The sequence below is a fragment of the Haliotis cracherodii genome, unplaced genomic scaffold, assembly GCF_022045235.1.
Source record: "Haliotis cracherodii isolate W230 unplaced genomic scaffold, xgHalCrac1.p SCAF_8, whole genome shotgun sequence".
Lineage (NCBI taxonomy): Eukaryota > Metazoa > Mollusca > Gastropoda > Lepetellida > Haliotidae > Haliotis > Haliotis cracherodii.
Window position 1 is genome coordinate 491,883 of NW_027266341.1, and position 21,772 is coordinate 513,654.

General features: G+C 42.1%; 1 protein-coding gene across 2 annotated transcripts in view; it reads right to left on the bottom strand.

Moving 5' to 3' along the window:
- Positions 1 to 21,772, bottom strand: part of LOC139450556 (transmembrane protein 131-like) — a 97,467-nt gene that overhangs the window by 31,857 nt on the left and 43,838 nt on the right. For both annotated transcript variants that reach the window (XM_071232310.1, XM_071232309.1), the window contains exons 12-24: positions 21,539 to 21,644; positions 17,787 to 17,937; positions 17,090 to 17,260; positions 16,382 to 16,492; positions 15,269 to 15,391; positions 14,698 to 14,802; positions 13,129 to 13,215; positions 12,681 to 12,833; positions 11,874 to 11,949; positions 8,566 to 8,683; positions 8,219 to 8,354; positions 4,162 to 4,271; positions 3,520 to 3,598 (exon numbers count right to left, since the gene is read on the bottom strand). In XM_071232310.1, coding sequence (XP_071088411.1) covers positions 3,520 to 3,598; positions 4,162 to 4,271; positions 8,219 to 8,354; positions 8,566 to 8,683; positions 11,874 to 11,949; positions 12,681 to 12,833; positions 13,129 to 13,215; positions 14,698 to 14,802; positions 15,269 to 15,391; positions 16,382 to 16,492; positions 17,090 to 17,260; positions 17,787 to 17,937; positions 21,539 to 21,644 — 1,526 coding nt within the window. The remainder of the gene's footprint in view (positions 1 to 3,519; positions 3,599 to 4,161; positions 4,272 to 8,218; positions 8,355 to 8,565; positions 8,684 to 11,873; positions 11,950 to 12,680; positions 12,834 to 13,128; positions 13,216 to 14,697; positions 14,803 to 15,268; positions 15,392 to 16,381; positions 16,493 to 17,089; positions 17,261 to 17,786; positions 17,938 to 21,538; positions 21,645 to 21,772) is intronic.

Below are 21,772 nucleotides of genomic sequence, written 5' to 3' on the forward strand. Positions count from 1 at the left end.
TGCAGCCTTACCCTTTACAGGTAGTTACCAGAGTAAGATACACGGTACAGATAAGGTACTCAAGTTTGTATTGTAGAGCCTTGGTATGCAGCCTTACCCCTTACAGGTAGTCACCAGAGTAAGATACACGGTACAGATAAGGTACTCAAGTTTGTATTGTAGAGCCTTGGTATGCAGCCTTACCCTTTACAGGTAGTCACCAGAGTAAGATACACGGTACAGATAAGGTACTCAAGTTTGTATTGTAGAGCCTTGGTATGCAGCCTTACCCCTTACAGGTAGTCACCAGAGTAAGATACACGGTACAGATAAGGTACTCAAGTTTGTATTGTAGAGCCTTGGTATGCAGCCTTACCCCTTACAGGTAGTCACCAGAGTAAGATACACGGTACAGATAAGGTACTCAAGTTTGTATTGTAGAGCCTTGTTATGCAGCCTTACCCTTTACAGGTAGTCACCAGAGTAAGATACACGGTACAGATAAGGTACTCAAGTTTGTATTGTAGAGCCTTGGTATGCAGCCTTACCCCTTACAGGTAGTCACCAGAGTAAGATACACGGTACAGATAAGGTACTCAAGTTTGTATTGTAGAGCCTTGTTATGCAGCCTTACCCTTTACAGGTAGTTACCAGAGTAAGATACACGGTACAGATAAGGTACTCAAGTTTGTATTGTAGAGCCTTGGTATGCAGCCTTACCCTTTACAGGTAGTTACCAGAGTAAGATACACGGCACAGATAAGGTACTCAAGTTTGTATTGTAGAGCCTTGTTATGCAGCCTTACCCTTTACAGGTAGCCACCAGAGTAAGATACACGGTACAGATAAGGTACTCAAGTTTGTATTGTAGAGCCTTGGTATGCAGCCTTACCCTTTACAGGTAGTTACCAGAGTAAGATACACGGCACAGATAAGGTACTCAAGTTTGTATTGTAGAGCCTTGTTATGCAGCCTTACCCTTTACAGGTAGTTACCAGAGTAAGATACACGGCACAGATAAGGTACTGAAGTTTGTATTGTAGAGCCTTGTTATGCAGCCTTACCCTTTACAGGTAGCCACCAGAGTAAGATACACGGCACAGATAAGGTACTCAAGTTTGTATTGTAGAGCCTTGGTATGCAGCCTTACCCTTTACAGGTAGTTACCAGAGTAAGATACACGGTACAGATAAGGTACTCAAGTTTGTATTGTAGAGCCTTGTTATGCAGCCTTACCCTTTACAGGTAGTTACCAGAGTAAGATACACGGCACAGATAAGGTACTCAAGTTTGTATTGTAGAGCCTTGGTATGCAGCCTTACCCTTTACAGGTAGTTACCAGAGTAAGATACACGGCACAGATAAGGTACTCAAGTTTGTATTGTAGAGCCTTGTTATGCAGCCTTACCCTTTACAGGTAGCCACCAGAGTAAGATACACGGTACAGATAAGGTACTCAAGTTTGTATTGTAGAGCCTTGTTATGCAGCCTTACCCTTTACAGGTAGTCACCAGAGTAAGATACACGGTACAGATAAGGTACTCAAGTTTGTATTGTAGAGCCTTGTTATGCAGCCTTACCCTTTACAGGTAGTCACCAGAGTAAGATACACGGTACAGATAAGGTACTCAAGTTTGTATTGTAGAGCCTTGGTATGCAGCCTTACCCTTTACAGGTAGTTACCAGAGTAAGATACACGGTACAGATAAGGTACTCAAGTTTGTATTGTAGAGCCTTGTTATGCAGCCTTACCCTTTACAGGTAGTTACCAGAGTAAGATACACGGCACAGATAAGGTACTCAAGTTTGTATTGTAGAGCCTTGTTATGCAGCCTTACCCTTTACAGGTAGCCACCAGAGTAAGATACACGGTACAGATAAGGTACTCAAGTTTGTATTGTAGAGCCTTGGTATGCAGCCTTACCCTTTACAGGTAGTTACCAGAGTAAGATACACGGTACAGATAAGGTACTCAAGTTTGTATTGTAGAGCCTTGTTATGCAGCCTTACCCTTTACAGGTAGTTACCAGAGTAAGATACACGGCACAGATAAGGTACTCAAGTTTGTATTGTAGAGCCTTGTTATGCAGCCTTACCCCTTACAGGTAGTCACCAGAGTAAGATACACGGTACAGATAAGGTACTCAAGTTTGTATTGTAGAGCCTTGTTATGCAGCCTTACCCTTTACAGGTAGCCACCAGAGTAAGATACACGGTACAGATAAGGTACTCAAGTTTGTATTGTAGAGCCTTGGTATGCAGCCTTACCCTTTACAGGTAGTTACCAGAGTAAGATACACGGTACAGATAAGGTACTCAAGTTTTGAGCATGCTGACCCCTAAAACCTGGCGAATTTTTAACACATGAATCCTTTTATAGCCTTGTTTGTGACAGTGTCTACTTGTGTGTCATTTAATTGAAATAGGAAAACAAGACACAGTTTTAACATCTTTAGAACAAAGACTGTACAACAGCCATAGACTGATATTGCACAAAGTTCCAAGGAGAAGTAAATAACAGAACTGAAGTAAAATTGTTAAGATTGCTTCAATTCAAGTCTAGATTTATAGAATATATATCAAAACAAATTGATTTGGGGAATCATAAATAGTAAAAGGCACATCTACACCATATGGTGAATGTGTTGACCAAGTTTCATAAATATATCTCAAAAAATAATTTTCCAGTCCTGGTCTGGAAATGAAACCCAATGCTTTCATTCATTTCAGAGACGAAATCCAAATTAATAAAATTTATATAAAATAAAAGTAAAATTTGAAGGAATCATAAATAGCAAAAGGTATCTCCACACTATATGACATGATGACACACTATCAGCCACAGTAACCACAAACCAGTCTGACAACCTGATACATTTTTGTCGACTTATGACAAACTCAGGTTACCTGGGCCCCACAACCAACCCAGGGGTATTGTGAGGCAAGGATAGTGAGGCAAGGACTGTGAGGCAAGGATAGTGAGGCAAGGACTGTGATGCAAGGATAGTGAGGCAAGGATAGTGAGGCAAGGACTGTGATGCAAGGATAGTGAGGCAAGGATAGTGAGGCAAGGACTGTGAGGCAAGGACTGTGAGGCAAGGATTGTGAGGCAAGGGCTGTGAGGCAAGGACTGTGAGGCAAGGACTGTGAGGCAAGGACTGAGGCAAGGATTGTGAGGCAAGGACTGTGAGGCAAGGACTGTGAGGCAAGGATAGTGAGGCAAGGATAGTGAGGCAAGGACTGTGAGGCAAGGACTGTGAGGCAAGGACTGTGAGGCAAGGACTGTGAGGCAAGGATAGTGAGGCAAGGACTGTGAGGCAAGGACTGTGAGGCAAGGACTGTGAGGCAAGGACTGTGAGGCAAGGATAGTGAGGCAAGGATAGTGAGGCAAGGACTGAGGCAAGGATAGTGAGGCAAGGATAGTGAGGCAAGGACTGTGAGGCAAGGACTGTGAGGCAAGGACTGTGAGGCAAGGACTGTGAGGCAAGGATTGTGAGGCAAGGATTGTGATACGAGTTACATCTGTACAGGATAACTTACATTATACTCCTCCAAGTCCTGGAGAGTGAAGGTGTCTAAGTCTTCTGTTTCTATAAAGTCTGTAAGGTCAGCTGATAATCTGAAATAGTCATGGTTACCATAGTTACATGTCACAGAAACGGTTACTATAGTTACACAGCAGAAAAGGTCATGACCAGATAGACACAATTTTTATGGATAACAACTTCTTTAATACTGTGAAAAGCGACGTTTCAGTATAGATCCTTATACCGTTGTCAAGCTAGACTGAATGAGGGACATAGTGCAGAATGTCCCTCATTCACAGTATTAAAGAAGTTGTTATCCATAAAAATTGTGTCTATCTTGTCATCCGTCAACTTCTAAGTAATGCCTATCAAACAAAAAAGAAAAGGTCATATATTGCAGGCATTTTGTACAAAAAAAAAATTGTTCACTTAAGTGTAACTTACTGGGCACACAACTGATGTCAGTGTGAAACATTGCTGGTACACTGTTACCTTCATCAGTCTATCCTACTGATACTGCATTGAGTGATCACTTCAGATCAATATAAGGTAACATTTAAAAAGAGTTTCCAAGAAAGTTGGAGCAGTAAGCAACAAAAGTAATAACCCAATTACTGTGACTGAGATGTTGCTGGCTCCACATGGTGAGACTTACTTGTAGTTGAGTAGATCCAGGATGGTGTGGGGGTTTGGGTACAGAGGAAGGGGCAGGATCTGCATTAAAACGGGCAGGTCTCCCGTGTTCTCCACTATAAAATCTGATACCTGCAAGACAAAACATCTCTGTAAGTTGCAGCAAATCGTGAATTTCAGTCATTAAACAGCTCACAAGTAAAGGATAATGTCATTCAGGGTAGGTCAGTCTATTCTTTCCATATTGAAGATGACCCTTTGTAAACTCAATGATAAAATTAATCATAAAAGTCTATGATGACATGATGATAATTCAACAAAAATATGTCTGCTGATTCCAGGCTGTTCTTGAGATATTGGCAAGAAAAAGACACGGATCAAATGATGATAAACTTGATCTTTAAAACGACTCCAATGTAATGCCCTAGGACACTGCAGTGTTGCTTAACTGTTTAAATCTCATGCTGCCTAACCTTGTATCTATCATGCTGCCTAACTGTGTATCTATCATGTTGCCTAACTGTTTAAATCTCATGCTGCCTAACTGTGTATCTATCATGCTGCCTAACTGTGTATCTATCACGCTGCCTAACTGTGAATCTATCATGCTGCCTAACTGTGTATCTATCATGTTGCCTAACTGTTTAAATCTCATGCTGCCTAACCTTGTACAGTGGTCCCTCGCTAAAACGCTACCAATGGGGTCCAAATAATTGGTGGGCGTTATAGACGATGAGCCGTTTAACCGAGGCAGAGGCGGTGGAGCACGCTCGGCCAATCTCACGATCTTCGCCTTGTCTCGCTCATTGCAATGATACAAGTTGTTTACGGTTCATAGTGTAAAAAATATATCCATTATGTTTTCGCCGTTTGTTATTATTTACAATGTGAAAGTACTCTATGGTCAATAATGGTAGTATCAGACGTTAAAAGTGAAGAGCCAATCACAAATCATTACGCAAGAGTACAGAGTGTTTCAGTGGCATTGATTGGTCATGTTGCTTAAAATACGGAAAACGAGAGTTTTTACCAGCACTAGAATGTATTACATGTGCGCATTCATACACATTCATATAAATATAGATACACATTAAAGCCAGATTAATTGGTTTGATATGGTTACTTGATCCGAATCAAAAGGAATGACCGTCGTGTTGTGACAGCAACTACATGTGAGTTGACAGTGTTGCCTCAAATTGGATTGCCCACTAATTTAGAATATAAACTTCACTTGTGGTTCACTTTTATTGCATGCATGCGCTTCTAAGATCAAAGGATGTATAGTGTGAAAAGTTAACTAGCAGAACAATCGTATTTCCGGGACTTGCCGCGGATGTTTTCAAACCGATTATTAGAACTCCATTCAGCGATAAACAGTTGATTATGCAATGAGAAGCGTTATGTGCAAATGAACAACGAACAACAATACAATCATGTCTGTGTAAAACTCTCAGTATAAAAAGTGTACATAAATTTTGGGAGCCATGCGTTACCTTGCGTAGTAACCGAGGTAGCACTTTATCGAAGAGCACAATAGTGAGGAATCACTGTATCTATCATGCTGCCTAACTGTGAATCTATCATGCTGCCTAACTGTGTATCTTTCATGTTGCTTAACTGTTTAAATCTCATGCTGCCTAACTGTATCTATCAAGCTGCCTAACTGTGTATCTTTCATGTTGCTTAACTGTTTAAATCTCATGCTGCCTAACTGTATCTATCAAGCTGCTTAACTGTGTATCTATCATGCTGCCTAACTCTGAATCTATCATGCTGCCTAACTGTGTATCTATCATGCTGCTTAACTGTCCATCTATCATGCTGCCTAACTGTGTATCTATCATGCTGCCTAACTCTGAATCTATCATGCTGCCTAACTGTGTATCTATCATGCTGCTTAACTGTCCATCTATCATGCTGCCTAACTGTGTATCTATCATGCTGCCTAACTGTGTATCTATCATGCTGCCTAACTGTGTATCTATCATGCTGCCTAACTGTGTATCCATCATGTTACTTAACTATTTAAATCTCATGCTGCCTAACTGTATCTATCATGCTGTCTAACTGTGTATCTATCATGCTGCCTAACTGTATCTATCATGCTGCCTAACTGTATCTATCATGCTGCCTAACTGTATCTATCATGCTGTCTAACTGTGTATCTATCATGCTGCCTAACTGTGTATCTATCATGCTGTCTAACTGTGTATCTATCAAGCTGTCTAACTGTGTATCTATCATGCTGTCTAACTGTGTATCTATCATGCTGCCTAACTGTGTATCTATCATGCTGTCTAACTGTGTATCTATCAAGCTGCCTAACTGTGTATCTATCATGCTGTCTAACTGTGTATCTATCATGCTGCCTAACTGGGTAACTGTCATGCTGCCTAACTGTGTATCTATCATGCTGTCTAACTGTGTATCCATCATGTTGCTTAACTATTTAAATCTCATGCTGCCTAACTGTATCTATCATGCTGTCTAACTGTGTATCTATCATGCTGCCTAACTGTATCTATCATGCTGCCTAACTGTGTATCCATCATGCTGCTTAACTGTTTAAATCTCATGCTGCCTAACTGTGTATCCATCATGTTGCTTAACTGTCCATCTATCATGCTGCCTAACTGTATCTATCAAGCTGCCTAACTGTGTATCTATCATGTTGCTTAACTGTTTAAATCTCATGCTGCCTAACTGTGTATCTATCAAGCTGCCTAACTGTATCTATCAAGCTGCCTAACTGTGTATCTATCATGCTGCCTAACTGTATCTATCAAGCTGCCTAACTGTGTATCTATCATGCTGTCTAACTGTGTATCTATCACGTTGCCTAACTGGGTAACTGTCATGCTGCCTAACTGTATCTATCATGCTGCCTTACTGTGTATCTATCATGTTGCTAACTGTTTAAATCTCATGCTGCCTAACTGTGTATCTATCAAGCTGCCTAACTGTGTATCTATCATGCTGTCTAACTGTGTATCTATCATGCTGCCTAACTGTGTATCTATCATGCTGTCTAACTGTGTATCTATCATGCTGCCTAACTGTGTATCTATCATGCTGTCTAACTGTGTATCTATCATGCTGTCTAACTGTGTATCTATCATGCTGTCTAACTGTGTATCTATCATGCTGCCTAACTGTGTATCTATCATGCTGTCTAACTGTGTATCTATCATGCTGCCTAACTGGGTAACTGTCATGCTGCCTAACTGTGTATCTATCATGCTGTCTAACTGTGTATCCATCATGTTGCTTAACTATTTAAATCTCATGCTGCCTAACTGTATCTATCATGCTGTCTAACTGTGTATCTATCATGCTGCCTAACTGTATCTATCATGCTGCCTAACTGTATCTATCATGCTGCCTAGCTGTGTATCCATCATGCTGCTTAACTGTTTAAATCTCATGCTGCCTAACTGTGTATCCATCATGTTGCTTAACTGTCCATCTATCATGTTGCCTAACTGTGTAACTGTCATGCTGCCTAACTGTGAATCTATCATGCTGCCTAACTGTGAATCTATCATGCTGCCTAACTGTGTATCTATCATGTTGCCTAACTGTTTAAATCTCATGCTGCCTAACTGTGTATCTATCATGTTGCCTAACTGTGTAACTGTCATGCTGCCTAACTGTGTATCTATCATGCTGCCTAACTGTGTATCTATCATGCTGTCTAACTGTGTATCTATCAAGCTGCCTAACTGTGTATCTATCATGCTGCCTAACTGTATCTATCACGCTGCCTAACTGTGTATCTATCATGTTGCCTAACTGTGTAACTGTCATGCTGTCTAACTGTGTATCTATCATGTTGCCTAACTGTGTAACTGTCATGCTGCCTAACTGTGTATCTATCATGTTGCTTAACTGTTTAAATCTCATGCTGCCTAACTGTGTATCTATCAAGCTGCCTAACTGTGTATCTATCATGCTGTCTAACTGTGTATCTATCATGTTGCCTAACTGGGTAACTGTCATGCTGCCTAACTGTGTATCTATCATGTTACCTAACTGGGTAACTGTCATGGGTAACTGGGTTGCCTATCGGTGCTACTTACTGATATGTTGCCTATCTGCGTCAAGGGAAACTTGATCTTGCATTTCCGCACTAGGGATGGCCAGTGCAGATGTGCCTGAGCCGAGAATAAAAAACCCCGAACTTGGTTTGTGTCTAACTCTATTGTAACATTTGCTCTGAAAGAGAAACAAAACATCGTTATCACATTAGTGCATCAAACTTTTCAACAAGATGAGGATCTGGTAGACATCAACCAAGTCAGCGAGTCTGACCACCTGATCCTGTTAGTCCCCTCAAGCATGGGTTGCTGAAGACAATCAGTTGCTGAATCAGTACAAGAAACACTTTAACTTCTGCATTTCCAAGTTTCTCCAAGTCTCTACTCACGTATTTTCTTCTGAGAGTTCCAGTTCCTCCCACTTCTGCTGCAGTCGTGTGTATAGATACTGGTCCGTGTCCGCGACCTCCTTGTCCAGCGACAGGCCCAGCAGCCACTGGTGTCCAGCTGTAACACAACAGTCAGGTGTGTCTAGTCATATGGACGTATTGTGCAGCAACAGAGTGACAGTCACCAAGCCTAACCACCTGAAGCATCTCTGTCAACTTTTACATGCTTACTGTGGTACGTCAGTCAAGTTTAATGCCACAATCGATCATATTACAGCTATATGATAGTTGCCTGTAAATAATCAGGTCTGGACCAGACAAACCAGTGATTGACATTCTGAGCAACAATCCACACTGTTTGGGTACAATTAGGAGATAAATCTACTGTGTTTTGAATTGATGAAGTCCTACTGTAGAGTAGATACCTCTTTAGTTCAAAATAAGTGTTCAAAACACATAGTTTTTCAAAAGTTGACAAAGAACACTCCAAACTTAGTCCAAAGGCAGATGTTTTAATTTCTACCAACCTATGGTACACTGTTTCGGCTGACCCTGTCTTTTCTCAGAATTTAGCGAGAGAGGTTATTTCTTGGAAATCGAACATGCCATCATTTCTATTATAGGGGTGACAGGTTGTAGAAAAAGGTTTTAAAATGCTCAACGAATATATTTCTACAACAAACTTTATGAATTAACATTCTATTATTTATTTAACATGTGTAAGTGTTATTAGCTAGTTAGCAATTACCCCCAGTAAACAATAATAAAATCAAAATAAATGCCTCTCCACCCCGAACTTGGAAGTGGCAGAACTTGACCTACATCACGGTTACTCACACCTCATAGATGTCAATGGCTGACAGTATTTACACTATCCGTAACTAGATCTAGTTAAATGAAGCAAGATGACAATCCCGATCTATGATGTGGTTCAACATTAACCTGTAGATTTACAGGCACTGATCGAGCCTGCTGGCACAATATGATTACCAATGGAACTGAATATGACTGAACAGTCGCTTTTTAGGCTGCAGACGAGCTGGATATTTTGAAACGAGGAATCTGCATGGTGTGACCTGTCAATTTCAAGATTTCACGGATCCAAAGCCAGATAGTGACCAAACTTAGACATTTGTGGCCCAGAAATAGTACGTTGTGTATGATTTTCTGAATTGTGCGTGTTTTGAAATGAATTTCATCAAGTTTGATAAGCTGTCACTTCAGTTGGGACATTGTTTTCGTGGACTTTCGAAGGGGAGTGTTTTCTGATGGACTTTCAAATCCCCTCCTGCCAAATTCTAACGGTGGTGGTTGACGGAGATGTCAATGGATATCGATCACAAAAAGGTTTGTTAACACCATGTTATCATGAATAAAATATCTTCAAACACATTTTATTATATGTTATATTTTACTTTCATTGTCGGTTGTTTCAATAATGAAATTACCTGTTCATGGGTTACAGAAAAAGTCACACAAAAAAATGAACGATTATTTTTCTCTCAACAAACTTTATTAGATATCACTCTTTCACTTATTTTGAATGCGTGAATCTTTGAATTATACCTCCCCACCCTGAACTGAGAACCGTCCTAACGTGTCCCGGTTGTCACTACACTGCACTCTCAGTTATGGCTGCCAAAGAAATTGTTAACAGTAACAGTGCTGTTAAAGTATGGCAGGAAACCATAAGACAACCCAGTACTGTGAGTGTGATGCTGTTCAATATTAACATGTTGACTAACAACCCCTGCTGGTGTGATGTTGCTACTACCTTGGAGAAGGGCTGAATACCGCCTTTTTTGAGCTGAAGAAGAGTCAATTATGACTGAAGTGACAATTATATGACACGAGGGACTGTTCGTTTCTGTGCCCTGTCAATTTCATTATTTCACGTTGTGGCCCTGACACAGTGATTAGTGTGTGTTTTGCTAACTTCGCCTCTTCTGAAACTGATTTCATCATTTTGGACAAACTGTTGTGGCCAAGTGCCTGTGCGGTGTACCAGTGAGTGTTTTTGAGTTTTCGTGGTCTTTGGAAGAGAGCAGTGTTTTCTGGATGTAATTTTGAAACATACTGTTTAAATGAAGCAACGGGACAGGAAAGGGTACCAGTGGCATATATGCGTGGTTTTGACATCCATCCATTGACATCTCATCGTCAAACCAGTCAGGATTAACCTCTTGCAAGTCAAAATCATCACCAAAAACATCCATAAGCAATCCGAGATCGAATGATGGGTTATCGGCTGCCATCTTTTATGGATTGATATGTAGGCTATCGATATCGATGTATACATATGCACGATTTTTGTGTGAAAAGGCTTAATCTATTTAAAGGGGGTTTCCGTAGCAAAAAGGAAACATCTTTTTAACCAATCAGAATCAAGCATTCAACAATGTCATGGTAGAATGACACCAAGTCAATGAATCTGATCACTCATTTTATTAAATTGACTCCTACTACAAGCATAGGTCTCCAGGGATCTAGTCTAAACAGGAGTCCACTCTGCAGACCAGCCTGCATAAAAGGAACAATAACACTCCTACAACCAAGTCCCCTGACCACCTAACCCATTATAGTGTCTGGTACAACAAGCAATGGAGTGCTGGGGACCTGGTGTGACCCAGGCTGGACCAGTCGTCTAAGACGCCAGCAATTCGCTGTGCAGAGTTGCATCCCTTGGGCACACAAGAAACCTATGATTGTGGGTTTGAATCCCAGTTCGCCCCGATTATGTTTCTAGGTTTGTCAGCATAATACCCATGCTCATGGGTTTCACCAAGTGGCAAATGTCTGAGACCTGCATCACTTTGGGCTTTCCTCCCACTCACTCAAATACTGCTGGACCATACAATCAACAGGGGACCTGGTTTGATCCAGGTTCTGTAAGACTGCTGGACCGTACAATCAACATGAGACCTGGTTTGATCCAGGTTCTGTAAGACTGCTGGACCGTACAATCAACAGGAGACCTGGTTTGATCCAGGTTCTGTAAGATTGCTGGACCATACAATCAACATGAGACCTGGTTTGATCCAGGTTCTGTAAGACTGCTGGACCGTACAATCAACAGGAGACCTGGTTTGATCCAGGTTCTGTAAGATTGCTGGACCGTACAATCAACATGAGACCTGGTTTGATCCAGGTTCTGAAAGACTGCTGGACCGTACGATCATCAGGAGACCTGGTTTGACCCAGGTTCTGAAAGACTGCTGGACCGTACAATCAACAGGAGACCAATGCAAACACTGGTGAAGCTCAAACTCTCGACAACACGCGACACCTTGCAGCAACTTCCTACTTACCAGGTACGTATGTTGGTAAACCAACGTAACAATCTTCTTGGCAACCCCTTTTAGGGTCAAAATAAATTTTTCCAACCTGAAAAGATACAAAGCACAAAATCACAGTGACATATCAACTTTTCATAAACTATTGAACACTACAGAAAAACAGGACTCAAGAGGAATTTACATTTCAGGGACAAATTCCTTCCAACAGGGAAATTTCCAGGATATGAATGAGGGAGACTAATGGCACTCACAACATTATGCTCGTGGAGCTGAAGTAGAACTGTGTTGTGGTTCTGGGGAACAAGACTACTCAAAAACATTATGCTCGTGGAGCTGAAGTAGAACTGTGTTGTGGTTCTGGGGGACAAGACTACACACAACATTATGCTCGTGGAGCTGAAGTAGAACTGTGTTGTGGTTCTGAGGAACAAGACTACTCACAACATTATGCTAGTGGAGCTGAAGTAGAACTGTGTTGTGGTTCTGGGGAACAAGACTACTCACAACATTATGCTTGTGGAGCTGAAGTAGAACCGTTTTGTGGTTCTAGGGAACAAGACTACTCACAACATTATGGTCGTGGAGCTGAGGTAGAACTGTGTTGTGGTTCTGGGGAACAAGACTACTCACAACATTTTGCTCGTGGAACTGAAGTAGAACTGTGTTGTGGTTCTGGGGGACAAGACTACTCACAACATTATGCTAGTGGAGCTGAAGTAGAACTGTGTTGTGGTTCTGGGGAACAAGACTACTAACAACATTATGCTCGTGGAGCTGAAGTAGAACTGTGTTGTGGTTCTAGGGGACAAGACTACTCACAACATTATGCTCGTGGGGCTGAAGTAGAACTGTGTTGTGGTTCTGGGGGACAAAGTAGAACCTCCTGTCTGCAGGCTGGAACATCACCTGGGTCACCTCCATGTACTCGCTGAATGTACTGTGTATCTGTAGCACTTTGTAGGGAATTTTACCCTGCAACAAAAACACACATCAGATGATGGCAAATCCTCCCAGCCCCAACAAGAACAAAAAGTTATTTTATGTAGTTTTCAAGCTATACTCAAGAAATGAATACACAGCTAGACAATGACCATATTCCTTCCTCAATTCCTCCTCATTATATGTCGTCGAGGGTGAGGAGAATTACATCCACGTTCAGTTTGTTTGTTGTTGAACTGCAGTCTGCAATATTCTAACTGAATGAGAAGATAATCTTAAACTTAGGAATACTTGGATTTAATCAAAGACTGAAAGACTTTCTACTTACAGGGTAAACCTTATCAAAAACAAATTTGTCTGGAATGGCATGAAGGCTCCCCTCAGCTGTACGCAGAGTCACTGGTATAAAAATATCCTGAAAAAAACCACAAGTAGTTCATGAATAGTGACTTACACCCACAGTACACAGTGATGACAACACTGCCTTACACCAACTCAGTGATGACAACACTACCTTACACCAACTCAGTGATGACAACACTACCTTACACCAACTAAGTGATGACAACACTACCTTACACCAACTCAGTGATGACAACACTACCTTACACCAACTAAATGATGACAACACTGCCTTACACCAACTCAGTGATGACAACACTACCTTACACCAACAGGGCACACAGTGATGACAACACTGCCTTACACCAACTCAGTGATGACAACACTGCCTTACACCAACTCAGTGATGACAACACTGCCTTTCACCAACTAAGTGATGACAACACTGCCTTTCACCAACAGGGCACACAGCCATGACAACATTGCCTTACACCAACTAAGTGATGACAACACTGCCTTACACCAACTAAGTGATGACAACACTGCCTTTCACCAGCTCAGTGTTGAAAACATTGCCTTACACCAACTAAGTGATGACAACATTGCCTTACACCAACTCAGTGATGAAAACATTGCCTTACACCAGCACAGTGATGACAACATTGCCTTACACCAACTAAGTGATGACAACACTGCCTTACACCAACTCAGTGATGACAACACTACCTTACACCAACTCAGTGATGACAACACTACCTTACACCAACTAAGTGATGACAACACTGCCTTACACCAACTCAGTGATGACAACACTACCTTACACCAACTCAGTGATGACAACACTACCTTACACCAACTAAATGATGACAACACTGCCTTACACCAACTCAGTGATGACAACACTACCTTACACCAACAGGGCACACAGTGATGACAACACTGCCTTACACCAACTCAGTGATGACAACACTGCCTTACACCAACTCAGTGATGACAACACTGCCTTTCACCAACTAAGTGATGACAACACTGCCTTTCACCAACTCAGTGATGACAACACTGCCTTTCACAAACAGGGCACACAGCCATGACAACACTGCCTTACACCAACTAAGTGATGACAACACTGCCTTACACCAACTTAGTGATGACAACACTGCCTTACACCAGCACAGTGATGACAACATTGCCTTACACCAACTAAGTGATGACAACATTGCCTTACACCAACTCAGTGATGAAAACATTGCCTTGAACCAACTCAGTGATGACAACATTGCCTTACACCAACTCAGTGATGACAACACTACCTTACACCAACTCAGTGATGACAACACTACCATACACCAACTCAGTGATGAAAACACTGCCTTTCACCAGCTAAGTGATGAAAACATTGCCTTACACCAACTAAGTGATGACAACACTGCCTTACACCAACTCAGTGATGACAACACTGCCTGACACCAACTCAGTGATGACAACACTACCTTACACCAACTCAGTGATGACAACACTGCCTCAAAGAGATGTCTTGATGAGAGCATGTTCCTACCTGAAATTGTGTGACTATCAACACCTCGGCTGCATACGCCCCCTCCTCGTTGGGCGCAACAACATTAACACTGAACACAGCAAAGTGGTAGGGCTTGATCACCAGCTGCAACAGACAAACATGATTCCAGTTTGACTAGTCTTGACATCCTCTAGTGTAAGCAAGCTTACCGGACCAAGAGCAAAGTTACTCAGGCTCAATACAGGTGAGATGATAGGGATGTAATGTAACATTCATGAGTATTGTGAGTGTGTGTGTGTGTGTGCATGTGTGCATGTTTTATAGTGCTAGCACATAAAGATCCATGCTGCAGTTTTACATGGCTTTCCCACTCAGTCAGTCCGCTTCTTATCCCCTATTCCTTGCGCAAGGAGATGTAACAAATACAATCATCTTTTGGTATGACACCCTCTGAGTGGCAGTTTTAAATATTCAACCATAATTACTCAAAACAGCGTGATTGTGTTGTGTTCATTTTGAAAACATCAGTTAGGAACAGAAATAGTGGACATCTTGTTGGAAGATGTGACAGATTTCTGTACAGTCAGTGTGGATGCGCCTTGTGACTCACCGGATCTGTGTCTATCTCTGACTTGTTGTGTACCCGGGTGAGGGTCGTCCCGTTCCCTCGCTCCATACCAAGGATCTCGACTGTGGTACGGTTCATATTGGAACTAAACTCACCCACCACAACCTGCACACAAACACAACGGGTGAACAAACTACACACTACATACTCTGTACAGCTAAATGTTTCCCAACCATGCAGATGTTTACTTGCATTTCACACTGCGTGACACAGATAACCCAGGTGATGCTGGCAGCTTGATCAGCAGCCCAACATTGTAATGTTTGTACCACAACTCAAGGAAATGTAGGTCACTGACAGTCTAATGAGGCCAACTCTGCATTTATAGTTCCCTGACATCCCCCGACAGTCTACATTTCCCTGACATCCCCCGACAGTCTACATTTCCCTGACATCTCCCGACAGTCTACATTTCCCTGACATCCCCCGACAGTCTACATTTCCCTGACATCTCCCGACAGTCTACATTTCCCTGACATCTCCCGACAGTCTACATTTCCCTGACATCTCCCGACAGTCTACATTTCCCTGACATCTCCCGACAGTCTACATTTCCCTGACATCTCCCGACAGTCTACATTTCCCTGACATCCCCCGACAGTCTACATTTCCCTGACATCTCCCGACAGTCTACATTTCCCTGACATCTCCCGACAGTCTACATTTCCCGACAGTCTACATTTCCCGACATCTCCCGACAGTCTACATTTCCCTGACATCTCCCGACAGTTTTCATTTCCCTGACATCCCCCGACAGTCTACATTTCCCTGACATCTCCCGACAGTTTTCATTTCCCTGACATCTCCCGACAGTTTTCATTTCCCTGACATCTGCCAACAGTCTACATTTCCCTGATATCTCCCGACAGTTTTCATTTCCCTGATATCTCCTGACAGTTTTCATTTCCCTGACAACTCCCGACAGTTTTCATTTCCCTGACATCTCCCGACAGTCTACATTTCCCTGACATCTCCCGACAGTTTTCATTTCCCTGACATCTCCCGACAGTTTTCATTTCCCTGCATACAGAAAGACAACAGTCTACATTTCCCAGACATCTCTATATTTATTACCCTGCTAATTTCTATACTCACATCCACTGGGTTGTCGTTGCGCACAGTAAAAATCATACTTCTACTTTCTCCTACTCCCATAGTACCGAAATCAAGTTGCCCTTTGAACTTCTCTGGCCGATGATGTATAACCTGAAAAGGACATCACATGCAGTAAACATCAACGGCAAAAACACATAAACATTCCTGCATACAGTCAGGCAAACCTCCCAGCAGACACTAAGACAAACCCCCCAGCACACACTAAGACACCCCCCCCCCCCCCCCAGCATACACTAAGACCCCCCCCCCCCCCCCCCCAGGGTACCGTAAGACAACACCCCCCAGGGTACCGTAAGACAACACCCCCCAGGGTACCGTAAGACAATCCTACAAGCATACAGTAAGACAATCCTACAAGCATACAGTAAGACAAACACCCTCTAAGTTATACTGTCATCAATTCAAATTGAGTGGATCGATGCTCATGACCACCTTCATATAGCTGGATTATTGCTGAGTGCGGTGTTAAACAACAAACAAACATGTTATACCCACCATAACATACTGGTATATATACATATATATATACATATATATATCGATGCTGTATAAAATGTAAGAACCTGGTACATCATGATGTAGTGTTACATGTAACATCCTGTATATAGCAATGTTATAACACATGTAATATCCTCGCATAAACTGATGTTATATCACATGTAATATTCCGGTTTAATGTGCCACTACCTTGAACAGCCCGTTATAGACGATGATAGGAATCTGGAAGGTGGATGCATTTGAGTGTATAGTGAGCACTGTGTTGAAGTGCAGCTGCGTCTCGTTGGGATGGAACTTGACCAGGAAGGGCGTGGCCATTTGCTGGGGTTGCAGCAACACAGGCTGAGTAAAGTTGAAGATCTGCAACAAACACACCAAGTGTTGTCATGTATTGTCCTGTATTGTTGTGCATTGTCATGCATTGTTGTGCATTGTCGTGCATTGTCATGCATTGAAAATCTACTAATACACATGCTTTTGATTTCTTCATCATAACTTCAGATAATCAAGTGTATTCTCAATGTTAACCAATAATATTTCAAATTCTAAATGAAGTATTGTGATCGGCCCATAGATAACTGCAATGTATGATAGTCAAGAGTGAGTCAAGAGTTAAGATGTTTTATGTACTAAAGGCCTCCGGCCTATATACAAAACAAGAGAACAAAAAGATAATATCAGTGGGTACAACACAGCTATAGAGTTGTGCTGCATACAAAACATCTGTGCAGGTAATGTTACAAAGGGGGCACACAATAATATTACAAAGTGATGTCACAATACCATACAATTCTTGTGGCGAGAAAGAGCATGATGAACAAGTATGAAAGTCTGATCAAGCACTACATCCCAACTAGATTCACCTGTATGACATGTATGCACTTACAGAAAAGAACTGGGCTACGTCAGCAGGAAGTGTGACGTTGAAGATGACTATGGAGAAATTGAAGGTGTTTGTGAACATCATCGGCCGTGTGACGTTCTTCAGGGCTTTTGCACTAAAGTAGTAGGTGGTGTTGACATTGTATACCAGTGACCTGCAACACAACACAACCACCCATGTCAGACTCATGCACAGGACTGACACATCAGTCAGGCGGACTTTAGACTCACATACAGGAATCACATGAAGGACTCACACACAGGTCTCACATGTAGTACTCACATGTAGGGCTCACATGTAGGCCTCACACGTAGGTTTCACACGTAGTACTCACACGTAGGCCTCACAAGTAGTACTCACACTTGGGTCTCATTTAGGTCTCACGTAGTACTCACATGCAATACTCACACATGGGTCTCCCATAGGCCTCACATGTAGGCCTCACATGTAGTACTTATACGTAGTACTCACACGTAGGCCTCACATGTAGTACTAACACATAGGTCTCCCAGAGGTCTCACATGTAGTACAAACACAAAGGTCTCACGTAGTACTCACACGTAGGTCTCACATGTAGTACTCACATGTAGGTCTCACACGTAGTACTCACACGTAGTACTCACACGTAGGCCTCACAAGTAGTACTCACACTTAGGTCTCATTTAGGTCTCACGTAGTACTCACATGCAATACTCACACATGGGTCTCCCATAGGCCTCACATGTAGTACTCATACGTAGTACTCACACGTAGGCCTCACATGTAGTACTAACACATAGGTCTCCCGGAGGTCTCACATGTAGTACTCACACATAGGTCTCACGTAGTACTCACACGTAGGTCTCACATGTAGTACTGACATGTAGTACTCACACATATTTCTCATACGTAGGTTTCACATTTAGTACTCACATAGGTCTCACACGTAGGTTTCACATGTAGTACTCACACGTAGTTCTCATGTAGTACTCACACGTAGGTCTCACATGTAGTACTCACACACAGTTCTCACACATAGGTCTCACATGTAGTACTCACACACAGTTCTCATGTAGTACTACACATAGGTCTCACGTAGTACTCACACACAGGTCTCACATAGTACTCACACACAGTACTCACATGTAGTACTCACACACAGGTCCCACATGTAGTACTCACACACAGGTCCCACATGTAGTACTCACACATAGGTCTCACATGTAGTTGTCACACATAGGTCTCACATGTAGTACTCACACATAGGTCTCACATGTAGTACTCACACATAGGTCTCACATGTAGTACTCACACATAGGTCTCACATGTAGTACTCACACATAGCTCTCACGTGTAGTACTCACACATAGGTCTCACATGTAGTACTCACACATAGGTCTCACGTGTAGTAGTCACACACAGGTCTCACATGTAGTACTCACACATAGGTCTCACATGTAGTACTCACACATAGGTCTCACGTGTAGTAGTCACACATAGGTCTCACGTGTAGTACTCACACATAGGTCTCACATGTAGTACTCACACATAGGTCTCACGTGTAGTACTCACACATAGGTCTCACGTGTAGTAGTCACACATAGGTCTCACATGTAGTTGTCACACATAAGTCTCACGTGTAGTACTCACACACAGGTCTCACATGTAGTACTCACACATAGGTCTCACGTGTAGTTGTCACACATAGGTCTCACATGTAGTTGTCACACATAGGTCTCACATGTAGTTGTCACACATAGGTCTCACGTGTAGTACTCACACACAGGTCTCACATGTAGTACTCACACATAGGTCTCACGTGTAGTTGTCACACATAGGTCTCACATGTAGTAGTCACACATAGGTCTCACATGTAGTTGTCACACATAGGTCTCACGTGTAGTAGTCACACATAGGTCTCACATGTAGTTGTCACACATAGGTCTCACATGTAGTACTCACACACAGGTCCCACATGTAGTACTCACACACAGGTCCCACATGTAGTACTCACACACAGGTCCCACATGTAGTACTCACACACAGGTCTCACATGTAGTTGTCACACATAGGTCTCACATGTAGTTGTCACACATAGGTCTCACATGTAGTACTCACACATAGGTCTCACGTGTAGTACTCACACACAGGTCTCACGTGTAGTAGTCACACATAGGTCTCACATGTAGTTGTCACACACAGGTCTCACATGTAGTACTCACACATAGGTCTCACATGTAGTACTCACACACAGGTCCCACATGTAGTACTCACACACAGGTCCCACATGTAGTACTCACACACAGGTCTCACATGTAGTTGTCACACACAGGTCTCACATGTAGTTGTCACACATAGGTCTCACATGTAGTACTCACACATAGGTCTCACGTGTAGTACTCACACATAGGTCTCACGTGTAGTAGTCACACATAGGTCTCACATGTAGTTGTCACACATAGGTCTCACATGTAGTACTCACACACAGGTCCCACATGTAGTACTCACACATAGGTCTCACATGTAGTACTCACACACAGGTCCCACATGTAGTAGTCACACATAGGTCTCACACATATTCAGCGATAGAAACTACAATTTTTACTCCAATAGTCCTTATAAAGATAACATATAGCAAAAACCTTAAAAAAGGCAAATTTCAACTCGTCCTTATGTACCTTAACTAATGGGCAATTTGGGTAGGACAACAGGACTAGTGCCAATTTCTACTATTTCTATATTACTCACACATAGTCCACATATGTAGGTCTCGCATGTATGAACCACAGCTGTTTCATGTACTTAGTAGACCAACACAGCTGTTTCACATACAGGGTAGACCAACACAGCTGTTTCACATACATAGTAGACCAACACAGCTGTTTCATGTATAGTAGACCAACACAGCTGTTTCACATACATAGTAGACCAACACAGCTTTTTTATGTATAGTAGACCAACACAGCTGTTTCACATACATAGTAGACCAACACAGCTGTTTCATGTACAGTAGACCAACACAGCTGTTTCACCTACATAGTAGACCAACACAGCTGTTTCATGTATAGTAGACCAACACAGCTGTTTCACATACATAGTAGACCAACACAGCTGTTTTACATACATAGTAGACCAACACAGCTGTTTCATGTATAGTAGACCAACACAGCTGTTTCACATACATAGTAGACCAACACAGCTGTTTCACATACATAGTAGACCAACACAGATGTTTAATGTATAGTAGACCAACACAGCTGTTTCATGTAAAGTAGACCAACACAGCTGTTTCACATACATAGTAGACCAACACAGCTGTTTCATGTATAGTTGATTAACACAGCTGTTTCACATACATAGTAGACCAACACAGCTGTTCCATGTAAAGTAGACCAACACAGCTGTTTCATGTATAGTAGACCAACACAGCTGTTTCACATACATAGTAGACCAACACAGATGTTTAATGTATAGTAGACCAACACAGCTGTTTCATGTAAAGTAGACCAACACAGCTGTTTCACATACATAGTAGACCAACACAGCTGTTTCATGTATAGTTGATCAACACAGCTGTTTCACATACATGGTAGACCAACACAGCTGTTTCATGTAAAGTAGACCAACACAGCTGTTTCACGTATAGTAGACCAACACAGCTGTTTCATGTATAGTAGACAAACACAGCTGTTTCATGTATAGTAGACAAAGACAGTTTCATGTATAATGGACAAACACAGTTTCATGTTACAAGAAGAGACTGGAAACGTTCCTACCCATGCAGGACATTTGCCCGGAAGGGGATTATCAGTTTGTGGAAGTTGTTCTTTGTTCTGATGACAAGTTTCCCAGACCACTGCTTCGGGTGAAATGCTTTGACAGCTGGAAAGAAAAATGTTTATTCATAATACAGCTGTTTATCATAAGCCATAACAAGACCAGATTGATGTATTAGGACCATCATGTTCAATGTCAGGCACCTCTACTGACATAAGGATCACTTCAGTAGA